At 42.7% G+C, this 23,632-nt stretch overlaps 3 protein-coding genes and 2 non-coding genes across 8 annotated transcripts in view; 3 read left to right on the plus strand and 2 right to left on the minus strand.

Moving 5' to 3' along the window:
- The window catches only part of NDUFS1 (NADH:ubiquinone oxidoreductase core subunit S1), a 29,199-nt gene extending 23,615 nt beyond the window's left edge, over positions 1-5,584 (minus strand). Inside the window, exon 1 of the mRNA XM_074967994.1 lies at positions 5,440-5,584. The gene's annotated coding sequence lies outside the window, so the exon portion shown is untranslated. The remainder of the gene's footprint in view (positions 1-5,439) is intronic.
- A 280-nt stretch (positions 5,585-5,864) lies between these two features.
- EEF1B2 (eukaryotic translation elongation factor 1 beta 2) lies at positions 5,865-12,404 on the plus strand. Its single transcript, XM_074967999.1, has 6 exons — positions 5,865-6,022; positions 6,791-6,913; positions 9,144-9,267; positions 10,286-10,352; positions 11,311-11,436; positions 12,212-12,404. Exons 1-6 carry the CDS (start codon positions 5,943-5,945, stop codon positions 12,364-12,366), a joined length of 675 nt encoding a protein of 224 aa, XP_074824100.1. The 5' UTR covers positions 5,865-5,942; the 3' UTR covers positions 12,367-12,404.
- LOC141996322 (small nucleolar RNA SNORD51) lies at positions 10,134-10,214 on the plus strand. Its single transcript, XR_012641529.1, has one exon. It is a non-coding gene; the product is annotated as a small nucleolar RNA SNORD51 (small nucleolar RNA).
- On the plus strand, positions 10,757-10,890 carry LOC141996323 (small nucleolar RNA SNORA41). Its single transcript, XR_012641530.1, has one exon. It is a non-coding gene; the product is annotated as a small nucleolar RNA SNORA41 (small nucleolar RNA).
- A 3,166-nt stretch (positions 12,405-15,570) lies between the features above and the next one.
- Positions 15,571-23,632, minus strand: part of CMKLR2 (chemerin chemokine-like receptor 2) — a 31,749-nt gene continuing 23,687 nt past the window's right edge. For all 4 annotated transcript variants that reach the window (XM_074967997.1, XM_074967995.1, XM_074967996.1 and 1 more), the window contains one exon: positions 15,571-19,556. In XM_074967997.1, the coding sequence (XP_074824098.1) occupies positions 18,476-19,540 (1,065 nt within the window). In that variant the 5' untranslated portion in view covers positions 19,541-19,556 and the 3' untranslated portion in view covers positions 15,571-18,475. The remainder of the gene's footprint in view (positions 19,557-23,632) is intronic.

Genomic DNA, 23,632 nt, shown 5'->3' on the forward strand with positions numbered 1-23,632 from the left:
AAAGCAACTAAAAAATGCAAATACAAAGCATGATTAAAATCGATGGATTTAAATCAAAATCTGCTTACTGATTTAAATCATGATTAAAAAGGGTGATTTAAATCAGCTTTAATTTAAATCAATCTTAAATTTTTAATTTGTATGCGAGACTGTTCCATACAAAACTACAAAAACTTTTGTATTATATGTCCAAAGCAACGTGTAGATGACAGGACCAAGAATTCTTGAGTTCTAATCCTGGCTCTGACAATGATTACCTCCATAGCTTTGGGCAAATCACTCAAGCTCAAATTTTCAAGTGCCCATTAATTCTGAGTGCCTAACTCAACACAGCCTAAGGCTAGAGTTTCAGAGGTGCTGAGCATCCGCTTAAGTCAACGAGAGTAAAAAGTGAGTACTGCTCTTCTGAAAATTGTGCCCCAAAAACTGAGGCATTCAAAGTTAGTGGACATTTTTGAACATGTGAGCCCAAGAGATTTAATACAGGTCACACTGTGAATCAATAGCAAGGATGCATAAAAAGCCAGTGTCTCCTGATTTTCAGTCTTGTACCCCCACCAACTGGTCAATGCTGGCTCCATATTCCAAACTAACAGGGAAGCTATCAAAATAAGAGTGTTTCCATTAGCATGCATGTCACTTTACAGAAAAAAGGTAGGATGACAAAATCTCTTCCATAAACCGCTCACAGACTAAAACAGATTACTTTAACAAAGGAAGAAATGACAGACGAATAAGAAAAAAAGAAAGGAAGCGGAAAGAAAAAAAAGACTGCTCTTGGAAAAGCACTATTTGTAATTAATTGTTTCTGATGTGTTGTTTTTAAACTGAATGTTTGTTTCTCCTTAGCGTCAGTCTGAATTGGGCTACCGCAGCTTCCTAAATACATATAAACATCTCATTGTATCACCCAACTACAAAATAGTTGGTCTGTAGTTTGGAGTGACTCACTACCCTCATAACAGGTTTCAGAGTAACAGCTGTGTTAGTCTGTATTCGCAAAAAGAAAAGGAGTACTTGTGGCACCTTAGAGACTAACCAATTTATTTGAGCATAAGCTTTCGTGAGCTACAGCTCACTGCATCGTATGCATCCGATGAAGTGAGCTGTAGCTCACGAAAGCTTATGCTCAAATAAATTGGTTAGTCTCTAAGGTGCCACAAGTACTCCTTTTCTTTTTACCCTCATAACAACGCTATCCTCCAAAGCCAAGGAATTTGAAAGTTGAATGAGGTGCATTCTTTTATGAAGAATGAAAGTTAAGAGAATTAGGACTTGGCTACATGGAATCACAGTCCGTGGTACCATGTAGACAAGCCCTCAGAAGCTAAGCTAGGAGACAAGATTCAAGTGATCATAGAAACTTGATAAAAAGAGTGAAGAGTATTTCAGAGTTAGAATGTAACCCATTTTATTTTTCCAAGGGTACAAAACACTGTTGCAGTACTAAAATGGACATTGTCCTCATGGCAGGTTCTATATTCAACTTCCTTTTTTCCCCCTCACATCTTTGCAAGTCCATGGTATTCTTTGTTTTCTTGCCCCACAACAAAACACTTCAAAGTTGTTTTCTAAGCCCTGGTCTACACTATGAGGTTAGGTCAAATTTAGCCGCGTTAGGTCGATTTTATAAGCAATGCGTCTACACAACCAACCCCATTCCATCGACCTAAAGGGCTCTTAAAATCGACTGCTGTACTCCTCCCTGGCGAGGGGAGTAGCGCTAAAATCAACTTTGCTGGGTCAAATTTGGGGTAGTGCAGACGCAATTCAACGGTATTGGCCTCCGGGAGCTATTCCAGAGTGCTCCAATGTGACTGCTCTGGACAGCACTTTCAACTCTGATGCACTAGCCAGGTACACAGGAAAATCCCAGGAAATTTTGAATTTCATTTCCTGTTTGGTCAGCATAGCAAGCTCAGCAGCACAGGTGATCATGCAGTCTCAGAATCTCAAACGAGCTCCAGCATGGACCGAACGGAAGACACTGGATCTGATAGCTGTATGGGGAAAAGAATCTGTGCAGGACGAACTCCGATCAAAAAGAAGAAATGCTAATATATATGCCAAAAATCGCGCAAGGCATGGTGGAGAGAGGCTACAACAGGGACACACAGCAGTGCTGCATGGAAGTTAAGGAGCTGAAGCAAGCCTACCAAAAGACAAAGGAGGCAAATGGTCACTCTGGGTCAAAACACCATACATGCCGCTTCTATGATCAACTGCATGGCATTCTACGGGGGGACCCTACCACTACCCCACCACTGTCCGTGGACACCTGCAAGGGGGGAGTCTCACGCAACAGGGAGGAGGATTTTGTGGATGAGGAAGAGGAAGAGGAGGAGAACGCGCAGCAGGCAAGCGGAGAATCCGTTCTCCCCAGCAACCAGGACCTTTTCATCACCCTGCAGCCAATACCCTCCCAAGGCGGGTTCCCGGACCCTGAAGCCAGAGAAGGCACCTCTGGTGAGTGCACATTTATAACTACACTACAGGGTTTAAAAGCAATTGTGTTTAATGTTTGATTTGCTCTGAAGAATTGTGATGCATTCGCAGCCAGTACAGCTACTGGAAAAGTCTGTTAAAGTGTCTGGGGATGGAGCGGGAATCCTCCAGGGACATCTCCATGAAGCTCTCCTGGAGGTATTCTGAAAGCCTTTGCAGAAGGTTTCTGGGGAGGGCTGCCTTATTTCGTTCTCCACAAGGTAGGACACTTTACCACGCCAAGCCAGTAGCAAGTAGTCTGGAATCATTGCAGCACAAAGCATGGCAGCGAATGGTCCTGGGTCATTCAAGCAATGTTCCGATTTGCCTCAACCTCCCACCCCGCCATAAACGTCTCCCCCCTTACTCTCACGGATATTATGGAGCACATAGCAAGCAGCAACAACAATGGGAATGTTGGTTGCTCTGAGGTCTAACCTGTCAGCAAACAGTGCCAGCGAGCTTTTAAATGTCCAACGGCACATTCTACCACCATTCTGCACTTGCTCAGCCTATAGTTGAACCGCTCCTAACTACTGTCCAGGCTGCCTGTGTATGGCTTCATGAGCCATGGGAGCAAGGGGTAGCAAATGGGTCCCCAAGGATAACTATTGGCATTTCAATATCCCCAACAGTAATTATCTGGTCTGGAAAGTAAGTCCCTTCTTGCAGCTGCTCGAACAGCCTGGAGTTCCTACAGATGCGAGCGTCATGCACCTTTCCCGGCCATCCCATGTTGATGTCGGTGAAATGGCGCATGATCCACCTGCGCTTGCGACACCATTGAGAAGTATCCCTTTTGGTTTATGGACTTTTTGGCAAGGTGGTGTGGTGCCAAGTTAGGGATATGCATTCTGTCTATAGCCTCACCGCAGTTAGGGAACCCCATCGCCGCAAAACCGTCCACTATATCCTCCATGCTGCCCAGAGTCACTACCCTACTTAGCGGAAGTCTGTTGATTGCCCTGCAAACTTGGATCACTACAGATCCCACAGTAGATTTACCCACTCCAAATTGATTCCCCATGGACCAGTAGCAGTCTGCAGTGCAAGCTTCCACAGAGCAATCGCCACTTGCTTCTTCACTGTCAGAGCAGCTGCCACTGATCATCATCCCATAGCTGCATAACGATGCAGTCCCACCAGTCAGTGCTTGTTTCCCTGGTCCAAAAGAGGCACTCAACCATGTCAAAGTGATGTGTGACTGTCGCCAGCAACTGTGAATTGCTCCGCTCTATGGCTTCCAGCAGGGCTGCTTGCATGGCGTCACATTGTTCTGTGCGGCGGCTCCTGTATCAGCTGTGTAAATACCGCAGGATAAGGCGCGAGGTGTTTGTAATGCTCACAACAACAGTGTATAGCTGAGCAGGGTCCATGCTTACCATGATATGGCATCTGCACGGATAACCCAGGTTTACGAAAAAGGCGCGAAAAAGGCTTGGTTTGTTTGCTGTTGATTTCAGGGAGGGAGGAAGGGAGGTAAGTGCATCATGGGAGGCTAACGCCTTGTTTCTATAACCACCCTCGCAAATGTTTTGGTCCCATAAGGCATTGCAAACCCAACACAAAATTTCACTCTGCTACATGTGCTGTGGGATAGCTACCAACAGTGCATTGATGCGAGCCCTGCTAGTAAGGATGCGCTCCGCCAACACAATGAGCAAAGTGGGGACACGCAAGATCGACTTGCTTAAATTGGAGGCTCAACATCAATTTACATAAAATTGACTTAACTTTGTAGCATAGACGTGGCCTGAGAATGAGAATCTTTCATCCCTAATCCCCATATTCTTGTGCCACGAGGTTAAAGGAATACTATTAACTATAATCCTAAAATAACGTTCTTAATATTTCTCCTTGTGCTATTAACCATAACTACTGATTGTTAAAGCTTTGTTTAATAAACTGTAATTGTAAAACAAGATTTACTTTTCTTCATGTATGCTGTTTACTTTTGTCTTTTCACTCAGTTTGGTCATTGAGAACTCTTCCTTAAAATTAAATCAATTCTTTGTAATAAGACCTCAAAAAAAAAAACCATCTCTTGATCTTTCACAGTTATAACCTTCGCCTTACCATACAAAACCTCCACCTCTGCTTTTGTTTACTGACAAGCCTTGCTGAGTTATGTCCAGTATACACCCTGATCCTGCAAATGCTCATCTATGTAACCTCAACAAGACTATTCATAAGTGTAGAGTTAAGAATGGGTGTGAATCTTTGCAGATTGCAGCGTTAGACTGTAAGCTACCTGAGGCAGAACCCTGTCATTTGTGGGTTTTTAAAAGGGACACACACACTGTTATTGTCCAAAACTCTTGTCCTGTCAGTGCCACTTTCCCGGCCTCATTCCCTACTACATACAACAGCGCACAACACCCCAGTAAGGGCCCCGGGTGCGGCTGGGGGATAAACAATGACAACGAGGGACCTGGATCAGGCCTGGGAACGCACAAGTTCTAGGGGTCAGACACTGCTCTCAGGAGCAGACCCGGGCTCTGCTCCCAGCCGGCCAGGGCCCCGCTGGAGACCCTGGCCTCATGTGTCACTCGAGCACCTCTCTGGGACCCCCTGTACTGTAACCCCCCGCAGGCTCTCAGAGCGGCTCCGGGGGGGGCGGTGTCCCACCGGCGCTGCCCCCCAACCTCTCCGGGCGCCCCCTGGGACCCCCCAGGCAGCAGGCGGGGAAGAGTCTTGGGCTGGCTTATTTAACGCCACGAACCCCAGTGCGAGGCCTAACGGGCCGGGTCACCTGCTCGGCGCCAGCACAGACAAGGGCAGGCCCCCAAGCCGCAGCCGCCACCGGGACCGAGGGAGCCGGAGCCCGTGAAGGGCATCCACGGGACAGGGGGGAATCATCCCCCGCCGCAGCCCCGAGCAGGGAACTTCGAACCCCTCGTCAGCACGGGGCCTCGCCCCGGGGCAGGAACACTCGTAACAAGGCGGCCGCGTTACCTCCTCGTACTGCGGGGACCAGCAGCAGCACCCGCTGCACCGGTTGGCTCTTCTGAACCAGAAAACGCTCCGCCGCTCTCCCACCCAGCTACTATGGCGGCCGCCTCGGCAACTTCCGTCACTCCCCGGCGGCACCTTCGGCAATTTCCGTCACTAGCGGCCTCGGCAACTTCCGTCACTCACGCCCCGGTGGTGGCGACTTTCGAAAATTAGCCGCGGCGGAACCTCCCAGAACATCCTCATTATTAGCCGTTCACTACATTTCCGTCCTTCTAGTTTCATTTCCAATCCGCCCGGCTCCCTGTACTAGGTGGTGTGTGTGGCGGGGGGGTTATTTCCAGGTGCTTCCCCGCGGAGGGATAATCTCACGCCAGCAACGGCGGTGTGGCGGAGGGATACAAAGCACTCTATATAAATGCGGCGCGGCGGAGCGGCGCTCTCTTTTTGCGGCGGGTGCTAGGGGGGTGTTTTGTTTGTCTGTGTGCTGCACTGCCGCCATCATCATGGGCTTCGGGAACCTCAGATCCGCTGCCGGCCTCCGGCTCCTCAATGACTTCCTGGCCGACAAGAGCTACATCGAGGGGTGAGCGGCGGGGGGCAGCGGCTAGAGCCCAGTGCAGCGGGGCGCGACCCTCGGCGGTGGGGGGCGCAGCCAGCCCGCGCGCTCGGCGGTTGCCGGGCGAACGAACAGCCCCTCCCCCGCTAAACCCTGGGCACTGCTGCGACGCCGGGTGTCTCGAGCCGGCTTGCGTGTGGGGCGTTACTGGCCGCTGGACCGCGCGTGCCTCGCGCCGCAGCACTGCCGCGCGGGCTGCGGGCCTGCCCCCACCCCCGAACGGCCGTTGAGTCCGTTGACCCGCCAGGGTGGAAGCCCGAGGGTAATAACCCCAGAGCCGCCTGGCCGCCGTGCCGCTCCTCCGTCCCGACCTGCGCCGCTGGTGGTTGCGGGATGGATGGGGAACCTCTACAGTGTGTGTAGTGTCCTTATGATCCGGCTGCAGGGAAAGCTGGTCTTCGCTGTGACATTAGCTCGGGTATGGTCTCCAGCTCCAATCCCAGCCACAAGCAAAAGTCCTTACCCCCACACCGGCGTTAACTCTAGCTGGCCCGGCCCCTTGGGTGCCATGCACCGGGGCAGTGGTACTGTGGACATAGGCGTATGAGTGCTGGGCAGTGTGGCCATTCTCATTTGAGCCCGGCTAACCTGTGAGCAGCCACGAGTGTCTTCTGCAGGGAAGACCTAGCCAAGTGACTTGTTAAGCTGTGAGTTATTTCTCACACAACTTCTGTTATAACTGGTACATTACCAAAATCAATTCGTTTTCCTATTGGAATGTGTTCTTTTCTATAGGTATGTGCCCTCTCAGGCTGACATTGCCGTTTTTGAAGCACTGTCTGCGCCGCCTCCTGCTGACTTGTTCCATGCTCTCCGCTGGTACAACCACATTAAGTCATATGAAAAGCAAAAGGCAAGGTATGCTGAACTTAATGCACCAGACCCCAATTTATATTTATAGGAGAGTAGTTAAACATCATAAGCTTTGCAGTTTCCATTCGATTTTTTTGAACAAAGTCTGTTGTGTTTCGTTGGGAGTGTAGCCAGCAGTTTACCTAGCTTTTTGTCTTAAAGTTTGTTTGAGCCTCTTTGCTTTTGAAAAGTGTATGCTTGATAGCTCTGAACAAGGGAGTTCTTTATTTATCCATAGAACTGGTACAGTGCAGGCAGGAGTGTAAACCTTCCACGCTGTCTTGCTAATGCACCTCAGTTCTGATCTAAATGTCAAGAAGCTAATTCTGTCTTCATGCCCACTCAGTTGTTGGGATGGCTGCTTAAACTTCAACAAGGCACCATTTGTGGTGATGCTTTTATGTAGACTGTGGTTCTCAACCCACCGGCTCCTTGTGGCCTCATCAGTACACAGTTGTGGCCCACATAAAAACAGTGAGAGCTGCAGATGCATCCCACAGTGGTAAATAGGTTGAGAACCACCGATGTAGACCCTGAGCTCTAGGAGTTAGAATGACACTGACCTCATGTAGATTATCAGAATAGTGATTTAAAGTTGATACCACCTGGGCTAGATTTGAACCATACCCCAATACAAATCCCATACAATCAAGCCCCTGTAGATTTAAATTTGAAACTTGTATACGTACACCAGCTTCTTTTTTTGCCCAAAGTGTAGCTTGAGATAGGAATACTAATAAACAAAATGATCGACTATATATTGGGAGCCCTTTCATTCAAACCATCGTCCTGAAAGCTTAAACCAAATTAAATAGTGACCTGCAAAGAGGCCTGAAAATGAGGGGGAAATGTGAAAGCAAATGTATTCTTTTCTCTTTTAGTGAATTTTAGTGCTCATGAAAGTTGCCGTATTGACAGCCATGGAGACTGAAGTCCTCTAGAAAAGGTACAGCATAGGCAGTGTCAGTGTATGCACCTTCACACTGCCTCACCATTGTGCCTCTACCCTGTTCTGGGGGGAGCCTCCTGTAGAGTTGAGTGGTTCAGTCTCCTGACCTTTGGCTTTTTTGATGCTACCACTGATTTATACCACTTGTGATGGTTTCTCTACTTGGAACTAGACTGAAGTTGTAAACTTACTTCACAAAGCTCACGAAAAATTCTGATATGGTAACTACATCTAACTAGTGCCAGTCTAACCAAATTTAAAGCAGAAGTGAATATAGAAGAGTGTAATCACTAAGGCTAGTATTCTGTCACTGCAGTTCATAAGAAATAGCAGTCTAATAAAAATGCAAATAGTCACAAATAGAAATAAAAGCTTAAAATAACAGACCACACTCTTATGGCTTTGGTAGCCACCATTAGAAAAAAGACAGCACAAAGTAAGTCCTAGTTAAAAGTAAACAAAATGAGGTACTCTACCTTTTATGAGGAGGCTGTGGAAAACTGTAGGCTGAAGTCTATATATTTTCAAGCAGTAGATGGAGCTATTTGACGTGTCTGGGATTCAGAAGTACAGTACTTAGTCCCAAACAGGTTCTGTTGGTTCTTCTGAAATAACATACAAACCTGCTTATGGTTATATGTTAGGTATTAGAAAAACTAATTCTCAAACAGCTCCATAGCTTTTAGCACTCACTAAAACACCAAAATCACAGAATTAATTACCCTGTGACAAAGCTAGCTTTACTCATCACCATGCCTACTGAGCGGCTGTTAATCCTCCACCAAAAGCAAAGGTTTTCAAGGAAGCATTTGGGTGGAAAGTAGGGAAATTTACTTTGTTAATGAGACACAGTATATTGTTAATTATAACTTGTTTCAACAACCACTAATCTTTCTCTGAGGATATATTCTGTAACATCTCTGCACATTAAAAAGAAAAACAAAACTTACCAAAGCACCCAAGGGCAAAATTCCAGGCAAGTGCTTCATTTTGGTTGGCTGCTGCTAAGTGGTATACTGTAGGAAATGCTGCTAGCAAGGACAAAAACAGTTTGCCATTTAGCTGCTTATGCACATGGGATTCACTATAATAGTTGTCAGTTTAACTATCATGCTGTGCTGTGAGTGCACTTTTGGGATTGTTCTGGTGTTTCACTTTTGAAACTCTAGTGTACTTCATTGCTACCACAAGTAATTGTTACTGTAGGTTCACTGATCTTAAAAATGTTAGTATCTGAAATTAGGAGTATATTCATTTTAAACTAATATTATTTTGCCACTTCTTTAGTTTGCCAGGAGTAAAGAAGGCTTTAGGGAAATATGGTCCTGCTGATGTTGAAGACTCCACAGGTGCAACCACAGATAGCAAAGATGATGATGACATTGATCTCTTTGGATCTGATGAGGAGGAGGTACTGGAGATATTTTTTCTTAAGAAATAGATTTGTGAATTTTTGTTTTATTTTTGTTTTTAAAAGATCATAATTTGATTGAAATACTCCAGAAATTTATTATCAGAGCCCTGAAATGCATCTGACTTTGCATGATAAACAGGAAAGAACCTGTGAGGAGATAAATAGCTAATGGGGTACTGACAAACGTATTACTGTAATAGGTATGAACTCTACTGGAGCAGTAGTAAAAATTAAACTGAGGAAAAGCATTTTACTCATGGAAATTTGCATAGGAAATGAGGGGAAACCTCTTGTAAGCTGTTGACCTGATCTGTAAGGGACTCTGGTCTTCAGAGTGATTTTTTTTATATGGTTTAAACTTGTAAAGTAGAAAGCATTTTTCATATGTCCATTGGATCAACAGGAATGTCCATGGGCAAGACTAAATATAGAGTAAAATTTTCAGTAACCTAAATGACTTAAGCACTTAGAAATCTGTCTCAGATGCTCATGAAAATTTTACCCATAGTCTGCCAAGTGCTCAATACCATCCATGTATTTAAGCTTTTTTTTCATTCCGTTCTCATGCTAGTAATATTTTTGTTCTAAGGATGCAGAAACATTTTTAGGTGACAGAAGCAACGAAGGAATCTTACTACAAAATTCTAGTAAACTTTTAATGGGCTTATTAAAGCAACAACTTAAGATCACATTTAAGTTAAATTGTTTTCCTATTCTGTTGGAGTATTAGAAAAAATGCTTAAATGATATGTACAGACCCCACTACTGTGTATTGCAAGCTATGCTCAGCCTTTGTCACATAAAGATGGTAGGAGTTTTGTGAACTTCTAGCAAGTTTGCATGAAGTGCCTATTTTTAACTGACTGGTTACATGATGAATAAAACCAAATCACCATCTTTCGGCTGATCTTGTGATGATTTGTTTTTATCTGACTAAAAGCCAGTCTACTCTTATTAATAGTGGATAAAGAATGTCTGTCTTTGCCTTGTTGTGAATCTGTTTTTTCTCTTTCAGGAAAGTGAAGAATCAAAGAGACTGAGAGAAGAGCGTCTTGCTCAATATGAATCTAAGAAGTCCAAAAGTATGTCTGGTAGCTTTTTTTAATAGCCTGTTCTATGCACTTGAGTTGCAATATGCATGGGAGACAGGAAAATCCCTTCCTACCCTCCCAAATTATTAGCTGGAGTAAATATGATTTGCTTCGATCAAGTACATTTGAAATAGTACAGTTTCTCACTATGTTGTGATAGAGCACTTTTATCACAAGCAGGCTTTAGTCACTGCTTTGAGACTGCTGTGTCAATAATGAGATGTGACTTGAGTTTGGGATTTGCTTCTAAAGATAGAAATGCAGAGTTTAGGTTCTCCATTAATGGCTAGATATGCATCTACTTTAGACACTATCAGGATAACATAATTGTAGGAAGGAAGATTAGAAATCAACCTTTTATTTTAATATTGCAACCTAATCATTTCAGTGTAGGATTCCACAGTTACTGGTCTGGAACTGTTCTGAAATGTAGCAGTTGCAGTATTCCATCTGTGGGAAATAAACCGTTACACTGTGTTATGCTCCTTTTCAGGTCAGCTGAAAAGGACTTTCTATGTAACAGACAAGATGACAACTTTGATGCAAACTTGATGACAAATTTGATGCAAATTTCTGAGTAAACTTGGCCTGATGACACGATGACTTCCTATAACAGAAGTTGGAAGTACATGTGTCTTTTAACATTATGCTAATTTACTGGAAATTTTGTGTTTAAAAAAAAAAACTGACAAAACAAATCTTAATACAAGAGATTTTCCACGTAAGACTGGAAAGAGTAAAGTCTTCTGCATTGACGGATTCATACATTAAAGCATTATTGTTCATCTGTTTTGACTGTTCTTTTGCTGCTGCATTTTGTATAGGTTCGCAAACAGCTTTTATGAAACGCCTTATAGCCTGGGAAATGTCCAGAATATCTTAATTTTAATTTATTCTTGCTTCATATTGCCTTCTCTTTTCTCCCTCACCATCTTTTTGCTTTTTTTAGAACCAACTCTTATTGCCAAATCATCCATCTTACTGGATGTGAAACCCTGGGATGATGAGACTGACATGGCCAAATTGGAGGAGTGTGTCCGAAGCATTCAGGCAGATGGCTTAGTCTGGGGATCTTGTAAGTAGGAGATAAACAAGAATGTGAGAGCAAGGGGATGGTAGTACAGTTTGTGTGTGTGTGTTTAAAAAAAACATGCTGCACGCAGAGAGATACTTCAAGGCATAACTTCATGGTATGTAGAAAAAATACAGATACTAATACATAGTATGTTATGGACCCATAGTAGCCTTTATATAGATCACTGGTGTCTTAAAAATAGACAACTAGATCACTGTCCAAAATGTAGATTAGTCTAGTTTGATTTGAGAAGTTAATAAGTTGTGGATTGCAGTGCTACTATATATTGTCTGCCTTGGCAAATGTAATAGAGCAGTAATTGCTGGAGACTTGAACTTTAATTTTAGAATAAAACTCTGGCCTTCCTTATAGAGACCTCAAAATTGTTCATGCTGAGTTGTGGGGAGGAGCTTCTCAGTGATGGAGAGGAGTGGGTATATTTTCTGGTCAGCTTCCTGTTCTCCCCCCCCCCCCTTCTGCCTCCATGTGGACTTCCTGAGGTTATCTGAAGGTCCTCTGTCAACAGCAAACAAATCTCCCTTGTGATTAAGCAAAAGTAACCTGCGTTTGAGTCTGTGTGTGTTTAATGGCCATGGGGTTGATTAGGTGATGTGTATATGGAGTATGCTGTTTGTTTCCAGGTGTTTTTATGCAATTCAGTATTTTGAATGGGTCTAATTGGCATTGTGTAATTAGTGCTTAAAGTGATGCTCTGCTGAATAGGGTGTTTGGTTAATTGACTCTCTTAATCACCACATATTTCTTTCTTTGACAGCCAAGCTGGTTCCAGTTGGCTATGGTATCAAGAAGCTTCAAATTCAGTGTGTAGTTGAAGATGATAAAGTTGGTACAGATATGTTGGAAGAGAGAATAACAGCCTTTGAAGATTATGTACAATCAATGGATGTAGCTGCTTTCAACAAGATCTAAACCCTGCTACATTTGGAATAAAAGTACTTGAAATTTTATGATCGCTCTGTTGTAGCTTATTCCAAATCACTGAATAATCTAGCTCAATTACAGTTCAAAAAGCTTTTGTTCACCTGTTGAAGTGAACTGCACAGTAAAAATGAAAACTAAATTAAACTGAGATCCTCTACCCCAGGATGGATGGTAGTGGATATCTGTACAGAAATCTGGGTTGGTTCTTGGTACTGCTGTAAGGAGTAAATAATACTCACAGACCATTCTAATGCAGATACCAGTGAGGAAGGGTGGTTAAGGTCAGAAAATCTGATTTCTGTGCCTAGAACTTCTCCTGAAATCTTGTGCAAGTCACTTGTGCCCTGTACCTCAGTTTCCCCATCTGTGAAATGGGAATACTACTTCTCTACTTCACAGGGGTGTTTTGGCTAAATTTGTTAATATTGTGAGCTCCTTGGGGCAGGGTCTAGGGACATACAATCCAAGATGCAGAAATTCTGTCCAGACTTGGTTTGATAATGGATACCAAATAAGTAGCAATGTGATATGACTGTGTGAAAAGCCAGTGCAGTTTTGAACTGCATATGTAAAATCATGTCATGGAGTTGGGAGGCAAAGCGGGAACACTAGGGGCAGCATATCCCTTTCAGTCTACTTAAGCATTTAATTGAAATACTGAGGGTTTGTGAACCAATTCTTGTGTATAATTAAGGGTTAATAGGGATTCCAGTTACTTTAGATTATAAATAAAACAAAATGAGATAATCTGTTTGGACAGGAACTACCTGCTTTAATTGAAGTCAAAGCCCACGCCCCTAAGTGGCACAGTGCATTCTCTTTCAGAAGGGAAAAATGTGATATCCCATGAGTACTACACTGAAAAAGCCAAGGATGGTTAAGCTGCACTCATGAGAATTATAACATCAATCAAGAATTTATACTGCATACTTTTGTTTTCTATATAACACTTGTATAAGCAGATACACCTTTAGCAGAGTTCAGCTTGCTTGTATCAGGGCTGAACTTGGCCATTATAGATGTGAGGTCCTGGGGTGGGTTTTTTTTTTTTCCCCAGAATTTATTCTAATTGCTTTCTCAGCCAGGACTATGTAAATCTGCATATTGCCTGTTTAGGGTTTTCTTCATAAGCCTTCAATTAATGAAATTTCTAGTCCCTTTTGTTGTGCTAGGTAATGTGAAGCACTGAGTTGCCTGGAGGCTGAAACAGTGGCACTATAGTGTAATGTCATTCATTGCAACTGGGATAGGTTTAATGTGGAAACCTGACATTTTATTTTAAAATCTTAACCACTTCACTTCTACTAGTTCTGTTGGAAACACTGTGCTTACCTGGGGTGGCAGGACTTGTTGCTCTGTTTGTTCAAAAGGCTGTTGTACAGGAAAAAGGTTGCAAATGCTTTGATTTATTTTGTTATCCTCCACAAAGGATGCCCTATGTCCCAACAAATGATTAAATAAAACCATATCACAAGCCTTTCCTCCTTTTCTCCCTCCCCCACAACAAAATCTTTTAATTCCAGTAAGGAAGAATTAGTATAAAAACATGTAATGCTGACTCTTCCCTTGTTTTCCTAATGTTCCACCTAGTAGTTCCTGTCATAACTCATTTTTTTTAAAGATCCTCACAGGTACTGTGAAAAATGAGAGAGACTGGGCAAAAATATGATGCTTGGCAGGAGCACTGTTACAAGGTCTACTGTCCCTAGTCATCTATCTGCAATAATCTTGCTTTTATTATCAAAAACACTTCAGCTGCTCAAAAACTTTTACTTAGACCTTTAAACAGTTTTCTTGAAAGTATAGATCCATCCAGTTGAGTGACTTGCAGATTGTAACACTTCGGGAGATATTAATTACACCAGCCAGCCACCTGCAGTGTCAGTCTGCACTGTTGGTGGATTGGTGCTGTTTTAATACTCTCACCCTGCTACTGCAGAAGTACTGAAGATTTTTATGAAATGTCTGAAAATATGGCTGAATTGAGACTTGTGTAAAAGAATGGGTTCTGGGCTTGTTTCTCAGTTGGTATTAGGACAGGAGTAAACACGGCCTGTTGAAGCATTAAGGAATAATTGGGAAAGTAATATTCTACAATCCTGCCATAACATATATAGAGCTGGGGAAAGCCAGTTGACCACAGCTTGATTGGTTTTCTGAACTTTTTGAAGTGGTATATTTCTTAGTCACAAGTTCCAAAGATGAAGGAAGTTACTTCTCAAAGTAAGTCAATAGCCAATCTTTAATAAATTCCTGGGGCAGATTCTGCCCTCAGTTGGAATAGATGCAAGGTGCTGAGCAACCCCCAATTCTTGTTTAATGATGGGGCTGTGTATTAGAATTCCATTGTAACATCAAAATCTGGATTATTGTGGATTGTTCTACCCCTAAACTGAAATTAGCCCTCTTTGGTTCCACAGAATATTTGCAGCACACGTAACCATTTTGTCTGCCTGAGGGAAGCAGCTGAGAGCACTGCTATCTCCATACACGAGGGGGTGCTGCTACCCCTTCCTTCTCAAACCACTCTAAATTGCTGCTCCATTTTTCCCCAACCCAGCTTGTTTAATGTTCCAATCTCCCTCAGGGCAAGTTCCCTCCTCTTTCTCCAGTGCATGGTGCCTCGAGTTGAACTGGGCAGTTTTTTGGCCAACACTGTTTTGGGGGGGGGAGATTCCTATGTTAACCAAACCATTATCAATGTGTCAAATGTACTGATTTGCTCCAGCTGAAAAAAATCCCTCAAACATTTAAACACTGTTCAGTGTATATTTTGATTCTAAATGACTAGAAATTTCCTTCAATTTTATTTTTACACACCTTCAAAAATAAATTTTTTTTAAACTGTTTGATTTGCTGAAAATTTTGAAAAGTACATTTGGGGACGGGGGGAGAAACCTGCTAGTAAACAAAAATCAGTTATTCACACAGGTCTAATCAGGAGCCAGAGGCTCCTGCTGTATTGTTCTGGCCTTGTCTTGGAGAATGAAGATCCTTCTTCCAGCCTAAGGAAGAGAAGAATATCTGCCCCCAAAACACAGCACTCCAGAAGGATCAATGAAAGGCACAGTAAATTCTGGGTGTAACAGAACCAGGAATAGGGGAAAGAGATATGGGGTCAGGATTACAAAAGTTTAAAAGGTAAAAAATTGCCTTTTTTTATAATAATCCAGTGGTTACTGTACAGCTTCCCTTTATTGAAAAATCAAGCATAATATCAGCAAAAGAAACAGCCACAAACTAATCCAAGTACTAAACCTCAGACTGCTTAGGAATGTCAGAGCAGCTGATCAGATGAGAGGACTGTTCTACTTCTTATCCAGACATCTGTCAATAGTCGTTATCCTTACATCTCAGGCTGGCTTTCCAATCAAACAGCCCTTCTTTCCCTTCTTAGGACAGTTCATCCTGCAGTGGCCAGTATAGCTGCTGAGATGGCTCTACCATCTGCACCGGGCATTTGCTGCTCCTGCTATTTTTCCGTAGTCCGTGACTTGAGTAAGCATCTGTCATTTCGATCAGCATACAGACTCCGTTACCATCAATCTCACTGTCCTCAGAGAGCCAGCGTCCTCCTTGGTTTTGTTTAGATATCTTCTGTTCCTCCTGTAGAAGTGGCTCATGCAGTAGTTATGATACATTTGCCTTGGTGTGAATTAATTATTTGGGCTGGTTGCGGGTTCTTTTTATCCCCATCCAATGGCAGTAACTGACATTCTTGTGCTTTGTCTTCAAATCTGTACCTCTCTTATAACTATTTCAGGGTTGTCATTAGCTCACGAAGCTTGCTACATGTTGGTAAAGTCCTTCTGTCCCATGGGTCACTGAACTGCTGTTCCTAATAAGCCATTGTGATAGTCCAACAATACTAAGCATGGATCTCTTGACTATTCCACAGCTTTAAAAAAAAATTAAATTATTTACTGACTTCTTTGCTAAGCCCATAACACCTTGCTGAGGCACTAGTTCTATAATGACTCAGGAAAGAGGGGTACCTAACCAATTAGCAACATCATATTTTGTAGCATTTAGGTGTATTTCTGAGATGATACTGATCCAGCCTAACACTGATCAGCTCATGAGGCCTCATGAACTCAGACCAAAATGTGGCTGCAGGCAATATTGATCTATTCATATTTGTGCAAATATAGTTCAAAGTGATAGAATATTTTGTGTAAAAGAACATTATGTATGAATCTATATATAGGGCCCCATCTACACTGTAAACTTTACTTGTGTGGACAAGACCATACGGTGTTATAACCATGTTACAGCCCTAATCTTACATACTGAGGCAAGAATGTATATATAGTTTTGTACATGCATGTATTCAAGCTGGCTGAAAATATACCTTTACTGGGTATACATGAGCTAATAGGAAACTCAGGGCCAAATTCATCCCAGCATTAACTCCCCTAAATTCAACAGGGTTATATCAAGGACGAATATTAGTCTATTTAGTGTCTGTGTATATATGGATACATATATAATTCTATAGCAAGCAATAAATAAAATAATTTTATCAAATTCTGCCCTTACTTGGCATCTGAACATAAGAACTGCGATTCTGGGTCAGAAAAAGGTCCATCTAGCCCAGTATTCTGTCTTCCGACAGTGGCCAATGTCGGGTGCCCCAGAAGGAATGAACAGAACAGGTAATCATCAAGTGATCCATCCCCTGTTGCCCATTCCCAGCCTCTGGCAAACAGAGGCTAGGGACATTTGCAAATCCTTACCCGTGTGAGCAGACCTTGCTCCAAGGGACATCAAATTCTGTCCTTTCTTACATTACACTGAAAAATCATGTAAAAATATCGTTTATACATTTTATCCATCATTGGAAAGGCGTAATAATGGACAGTGGGTTTTAGAATGTTAATTATTTTATCTTTTGACTTTACTTGTGAGGGGGGTGGTATAGGGTGGCTAAGTGTCTGGTTTTCAACCACAACGCCCGGTTGAAAAGGGATCCTGGCAGCTCCGGTCAGCAGTGCTGACCAGGCCATTAAAAGTCCAGTCAGTGGCACAGCCGATGGGGCTAAGGCAGGCTCCGTGCCTGCCATGGCGCCGCGCAACTCCCAGAATCAAAGGCATGTCCCCACTGCACCCCAGCCGGAGCCCTTGCCCCCTCCTACACTGCAAACCCGAGTCAGCCCGGTGAAAATGAGTGCGTGAGAGAGGGTGGGGAGAGCGAGTGGGGGGGAGGGGAAATGGAGTGAGCAGGGGCAGGGCCTCAGAGAAGGGATGGCGCAGTGGGCAAGGTTGTTCAGTTTTATGTGAGTAGAAAGTTGGCAACCCTAGTGTGATAGTAGAGGGAGGCAGGGGTCATCCAATCTCTACTATAACTAGAAACAAATATTATTTCTTTATGTTTCCAGGAGAGGGGAAAAAATTTAAAACATCCCCTCTTCGCTGTAAGACATCAAAAACATGGACAACCAGGAAATGAAACTGACTAGAAAGCCACAATGTATCAGACCAGGGTATCTGGTTGTAGCAGTGTGCAAGGAAACACCAACCACTAAACAGAGGACTTAATTGATTTTTGTTGTAATAATCTACAGCACTTGTTCAACCTTTTCCATATTTGGGACCCCTTTCCTACTCAGACTGGGCCTCCTCCCCCTTCCAGCTACCTGGGATCTAACTAGGAGTTCCCCTTATTTAGCACTATTGGAAGCATGGTGTGATCATGACCCCCGACAGCTGCGAGTGAGCTCCAGGCTGAGAACTCCTGGATCTAAGGTGTTACGTAATTCAACAGACGAATATTTTTGTTATATATGGTTATGTTGAGAAGGTGTCACTTTAAACACCTCTTCTGGAATTTACATAACAGGATTAATAGTGGGAATGTTCCTCTATCTGTTCCAAATCCCATTGATTGCAGTGGGCTTTGTCTCAGGCCCTTTATGCATCAAACTAGCATCCTATCCAAATTCTGCATCCTATAAAAAAAAAATTTCAGCTAAAATGGGGTGCAGCATTAAATTGATTGCAATCAACCCCCTGTTCTTTTTCATAGCTAAGATACACATCTGTTTGATTGTGAATCTAGTGCTGGTTATATGCAGTGAGGGAGATTTTTAAGAGCTGGTCACTGTGTGGTTTCACAATACTGCACAGCCAGATGGCTGTTGTCAGAGTTTCGCAGTTGTTCACTGACTGTCGCAGACCGGCTGACCTCCCAGACTGCAAGTTTTAGTGCCTCAGAAACTGTCGCCCTGACACGGGTTTGGAACTTCTTGCTAATCAGAACATAGAGGATTGGATTGAGGCAGCTGTTGATGAAAGCCAGGCCAGTAGAGAGGGGAATGCCGCTGAGAAGCAAGTCATGGAAGTGTTCATTATGGTGAGCAGATAGTTCCAGAATGGTAAATATGTGATAGGGGGTCCAGCAAACAAAAAAAGCTACAACTACCGCAAGGATGGTCCAGAAAAGCCTGCTGGAGGTCAGCATGGTTCTCTTCTTCACCTTCAGAACCAGAAATGAGTAACAAAGGACCATGGTCACTAGGGGAAAGAGATAGCCACAAACAAGCCTCACCCAAATGAAAATATTATGCCTCATCAGAATGAGTTCTTTGTCATGCGGATGGAAGTTGTTATAGCAAATGGTGGAGTTGTGAACTGTAATTGTGTCTCTGAAGTGTAAGGCAGGGGCACCAATAATAGCAGCTGAGATCCAAATAATCACACTCAGAATGAGGGTGTTCCTTAGGGTCCGATATTTGTTGGAAAAGACTGGGTGCACCAGGCGGATATAGCGGTCAAGACTGATGACAGTCAGGAAGAAGACACTGGCAAACATATTCAGTAAAGCAATGAAGGAGTTAGTCTTGCAGAGCCATTTCCCAAAGGGCCAATGGAAGCCCATGGCCACATACGTAATGTAGAGAGGCAGGAAAAGAACAAAGATGAAGTCTGCAATAGCCAGGTTGAGGAACCAGAGGGTACTGACTGATTTATCCCATTTAAACCCCATAAACCAGATGACTATGGCATTTCCTGGCACCCCCAGGAGAAATGCCATGCTGCATAAGGAAAGAGAGATGATGTGTGCAATACTGAGGTAGGACTGGGGTGGTTCATCTTCCTCGTACTCATAGAAATAGGAGTAGTTGTCAAAATCTTCACTCAGCATCATTTCAGGAAACCCCATAGTGTATGGCTACTTTCTGTGGAGAAAAGGAAATGGAAAACTTAAAGGGAAACGTTCAGGTCAAATCATATCTTTAAAAAAAAAAAAAAGCTTTAACTCTATTACTAATACCACCATCATTTCATTCAAGGTCTTGGACATCAGAAATAAGTGTGAGTTTCACGGCTTCAAGTGTATCACTTTTTGGCTGTCCAATGCTAGCACAATGCTCTACCCTTTGAGTTGCAGAAACTGCAGGGGAGCATTCACATCTGGACAAAGAAACTATTTACAATGACACTTACAAAAGCCTCATGAAGATGTCTTTGTGACACGTATATATGTCATTTTTCTAATAGTCTTAGTCTTGCAAAAACCCATAAACAAAACAACCCTATATTTAGAAACTAAATTATCTGGCACAGTCCCTTAAAAAAACAACAACAAAAAGCCAAAACTAAAATGAGTGCATTTTGTATGTCCCTGTAAGTTTGGACCTGCTCCTGTTCCTGTTGAAGTCATTGGGAATCTTGACCTGTGTGGGAAATGGGTTGAGCTCTGTGGGCCAGATCCTCAGCCAGTGCAAACCCACCTATGTCAATAGTTATACTGATTTACACTGGATGAGGTTGCAGCCCTTTGTTTCCAGGATCATCGTTCGGAGTCATTCACTGTGAGGTGTTGCTTTGTACTTTTTAAATAGAAATGAAAGTAAACACCAAAGCTTATTATATTAAAATTTAAATTACTATTTAATATACAGGGGCAGGACTGTCTTGTGGCTAGAGCACAGGCCTGGGAGTCAGTTCCTCACTTTGCCACTGACTTCCTGTATGATCATGGAAACGTGGGGCTGAAAGGGACCTTGAGAGATCATCAATTCCAGCCCCCTGCACTGAGGCAGGACCAAGTAAACCTAGATCATCCACAACAGAAGTTTGTCCAGCCTGTTATTAAAAATCTCCTGTGATGGGGATTCCACAACCTCCCTTAAAAGCTTATTCAAGTGTTAAAGTACCTTTATAGTTAGAAATATTTTCCTATTATATAAACTAAATCTCCCTTGTTTCTGATTAAACTGATTACTTCTCCATGACTATCTAAAATAGACAATTTATCACAGTCCTCTTTATCACAGCCCTTAACATATCTGAAGATTGATCAGGTCTGCCCTTCTCAAAAAGAAACATGCCCAGTTTATTTAACCTTTCCTCCTAGGTCAGGTTTTCTGACCTTTTTATCATTTTTGATATTGGCCAAATTGCTTAATCTCTCTGCATCTGTTTTCCCACGTGCAAAAATGGGGTGTTAAGCAGGTGAACTCAATACTGTTGGGAGATACTCCGATGGAAGACATTATAGAAGTGCAAAGTATTATTCTTTCTTTTTGAGTTTGGGATGTTACAGCTTCTGTCTTCCAGTCCTGTTTGAAATAGGTTTTATTGGACGACTGTGGCAGAAATCAGAGAAGAGCCAGACGTCTGTGTAGGCAAAAGGGTGCAATTAAAATGCTAGGGAGCCAAGTTTCTTGGGGTTTTTTGTTTTGTTTTGTTTTAAATTGCTAAAAATATGATCTGGAATATCGAGGTCATAGTCTGACGATTTAAAGTTCAGGGGTTTATTCCACTCTGACACACACATTTTTACAATGAGGAATGCTGAGGCTCAGAAAAGTTAAACAGTCCAGACTTCTTAGGGCCAGATTTGAACACCCGTGCTCTTCTTGAGTAACATTTTGCTCCATGAGGAGTCCCACTGACTTCAATAGAGTGAGGCAACATGCAGAAGGCTATCAGAATCTGGTCCTTATTAAAGAGTTTATTGTACGAAGATAAAAAAACAAAATTAACAGTGGGCTAGGTCCTCAGTTGGTGTAAATCAACTTCGTTCCAGTGACGCCTCTGCAGCCGTAACGGTGACACTTGCCGGGGGTCTGGCCCAATTTTGTTTTCTTTCCAAAAAGGGGCACTTTTCTCTTGGTTTGCTGAAACAGGAAATTACTTATATCCAAACTTCATCAAAGGTGGATTCTCGTTATAAGGGATCAATCAGATACCTTATAATGGGCAAAAAGGAGGGGTTTTTTACTGCGTCATTAAACTAAAGCCATATATGTTGCTGAATTTTCCTTGGCAACCAGTGAAGTGACCAATTCAATTACTTTAAGAAAAGTGCTAGTAAAGCATTTCTTGATTTAAGTGGTGGACTCCAGATTTACACAGGTGTAAATGAGATCTGCATCTGGCCTTGAGTTCTTATCTGTGTCTTGTACATTCTGGAGCATGTTGCCAGCGTTTCACGTGAAATTACCACATAGGTGCCAGATGCAGCATAGATCCATTCCAGGAATGAAAACAATTTGTTTGGCCGATAGTAATGAAACCAGTTATTAAGAAAAAAAAGTCACAACAAAAGGCATCATGGACCAAACATCTTTGGCTGGCTAGCAGCTGTAGCTTTAATATTCTGACAACATAAATGGTTTCTTTTCTGGAACAAAGCAGTTGATGCAGCTCATCCTAAAGAGGGTTTATTATAGAGCTATGCACAAAAAGCCCTTGAGCTGCTTGGCTTGTAAATGCCCTAGCTAGACCCCTTTAAATTGACTCGTGGTATGAAGCAAGGCTGACACACTGTATTTCTTTGCAGACTCTTTAGAACCCTTAGCATACATGACTAGGGGTGACCCCCTCACAGATGGGAAGCCCCTCTCTGTGGAACACAGATGGTCTTGTGGCTTAAGGTACTGACTGGAATTCAAGAGAGCAGAGTTCAGTTTTTGGTTCTGCCAGAGACTTCCTGGACAATGTTAAGCAAGTCATTTAATTTCTCTGCACTTCAGTACCCCTGTCCCTTCGCTTCCCTACCTCACAAGGTGTTGCAAGACAAATGTGTTACAGTTTGGGTAGCATGCAGATACTATGATATTAGGGACCTATAATTACCTAGATAGCATGCCACTGAATCTGGCCCTGTTTAGCTGACAGGATAGCCTCTACAGGAATTCAGAGTAACAGCCGTGTTAGTCTGTATTGGCAAAAAGAAAAGGAGTACTTGTGGCACCTTAGAGACTAACCAATTTATTTGAGCATGAGCTTTCGTGAGCTACAGCTCACTTCCGATGAAGTGAGCTGTAGCTCACGAAAGCTCATGCTCAAATAAATTGGTTAGTCTCTAAGGTGCCACAAGTACTCCTTTTCTTTCTACAGGAATTATAACTCTTTCCTTGCCCATTTTGACATTTTAAAGTTTTTCGGCCATTTCTCAAACAATGAAGAAAATGCGACCAGCTCTGCACTGTCTCTCTATGCACTGAAGCATGTGCATAAGTCTAATCCTATTCAGCAAATCACTTAAACAAGTGTTTATTTTTAAGCTTGTGCTTAAATCCCATTGGTTTCAAGTACTTTACTGAACAGGGATGGATTTATGCACGTTTAACTTTAAGCAGATGCTTAACTCCTTTGCTGAACTGAGACCTAAGGGACAAGCTTTAGAAATTAATGGACTTACATTAGAGTAAAAATGGACTAACACAGGGGTGAATCAGGCCCACGAGTTTCATTCGATAAAATACAAATATGTTGGTCTCTGGTGAGCACTTGATTTTGAGCAAAGACTAAGCATGGAAAGTTTCAGGCCAGAAGTTAGAAGAATGTGAAAAAAAATAGGAAATATTTCATCATTTTAGTTAGAGTGATAGCTACCAGAATAATTGCTATACAGTAAAGAAAGGATATTCCTCAGCAGAAAGTAATGTCCAACAGGAAAGATAAGGAAAATATGACATGTGCACTCATCAAAGAGGGATCTGAGAAATTAACCCTGTGCAGATGGAGGAGAGGAAGTGTGACTAAAGCTTCCCCAAAGAACAACAGAAAGTGCTATAACTAGAAATGATTCCTCAGCAGCAAATGCTTGGCAGGTTAAAAAACCTCACACACAGTTTCTCAACTTCCCTCTGTTGAGACAGCTTCTGGACTTAAAATCAGACCATGATTTTCTGGGAAAGAGTCTAAAAAGGAAGGGTAGGAAAAACAATAAAAAGAGCCTAGCAAAATAAAACAAAGGGAAATGGATAGTAAAAGGAGTTTTAGAGGGAGAAAGGTTTAA

This window comes from Natator depressus, chromosome 11, assembly GCF_965152275.1.
Source record: "Natator depressus isolate rNatDep1 chromosome 11, rNatDep2.hap1, whole genome shotgun sequence".
Taxonomy (NCBI): Eukaryota; Metazoa; Chordata; order Testudines; family Cheloniidae; genus Natator; species Natator depressus.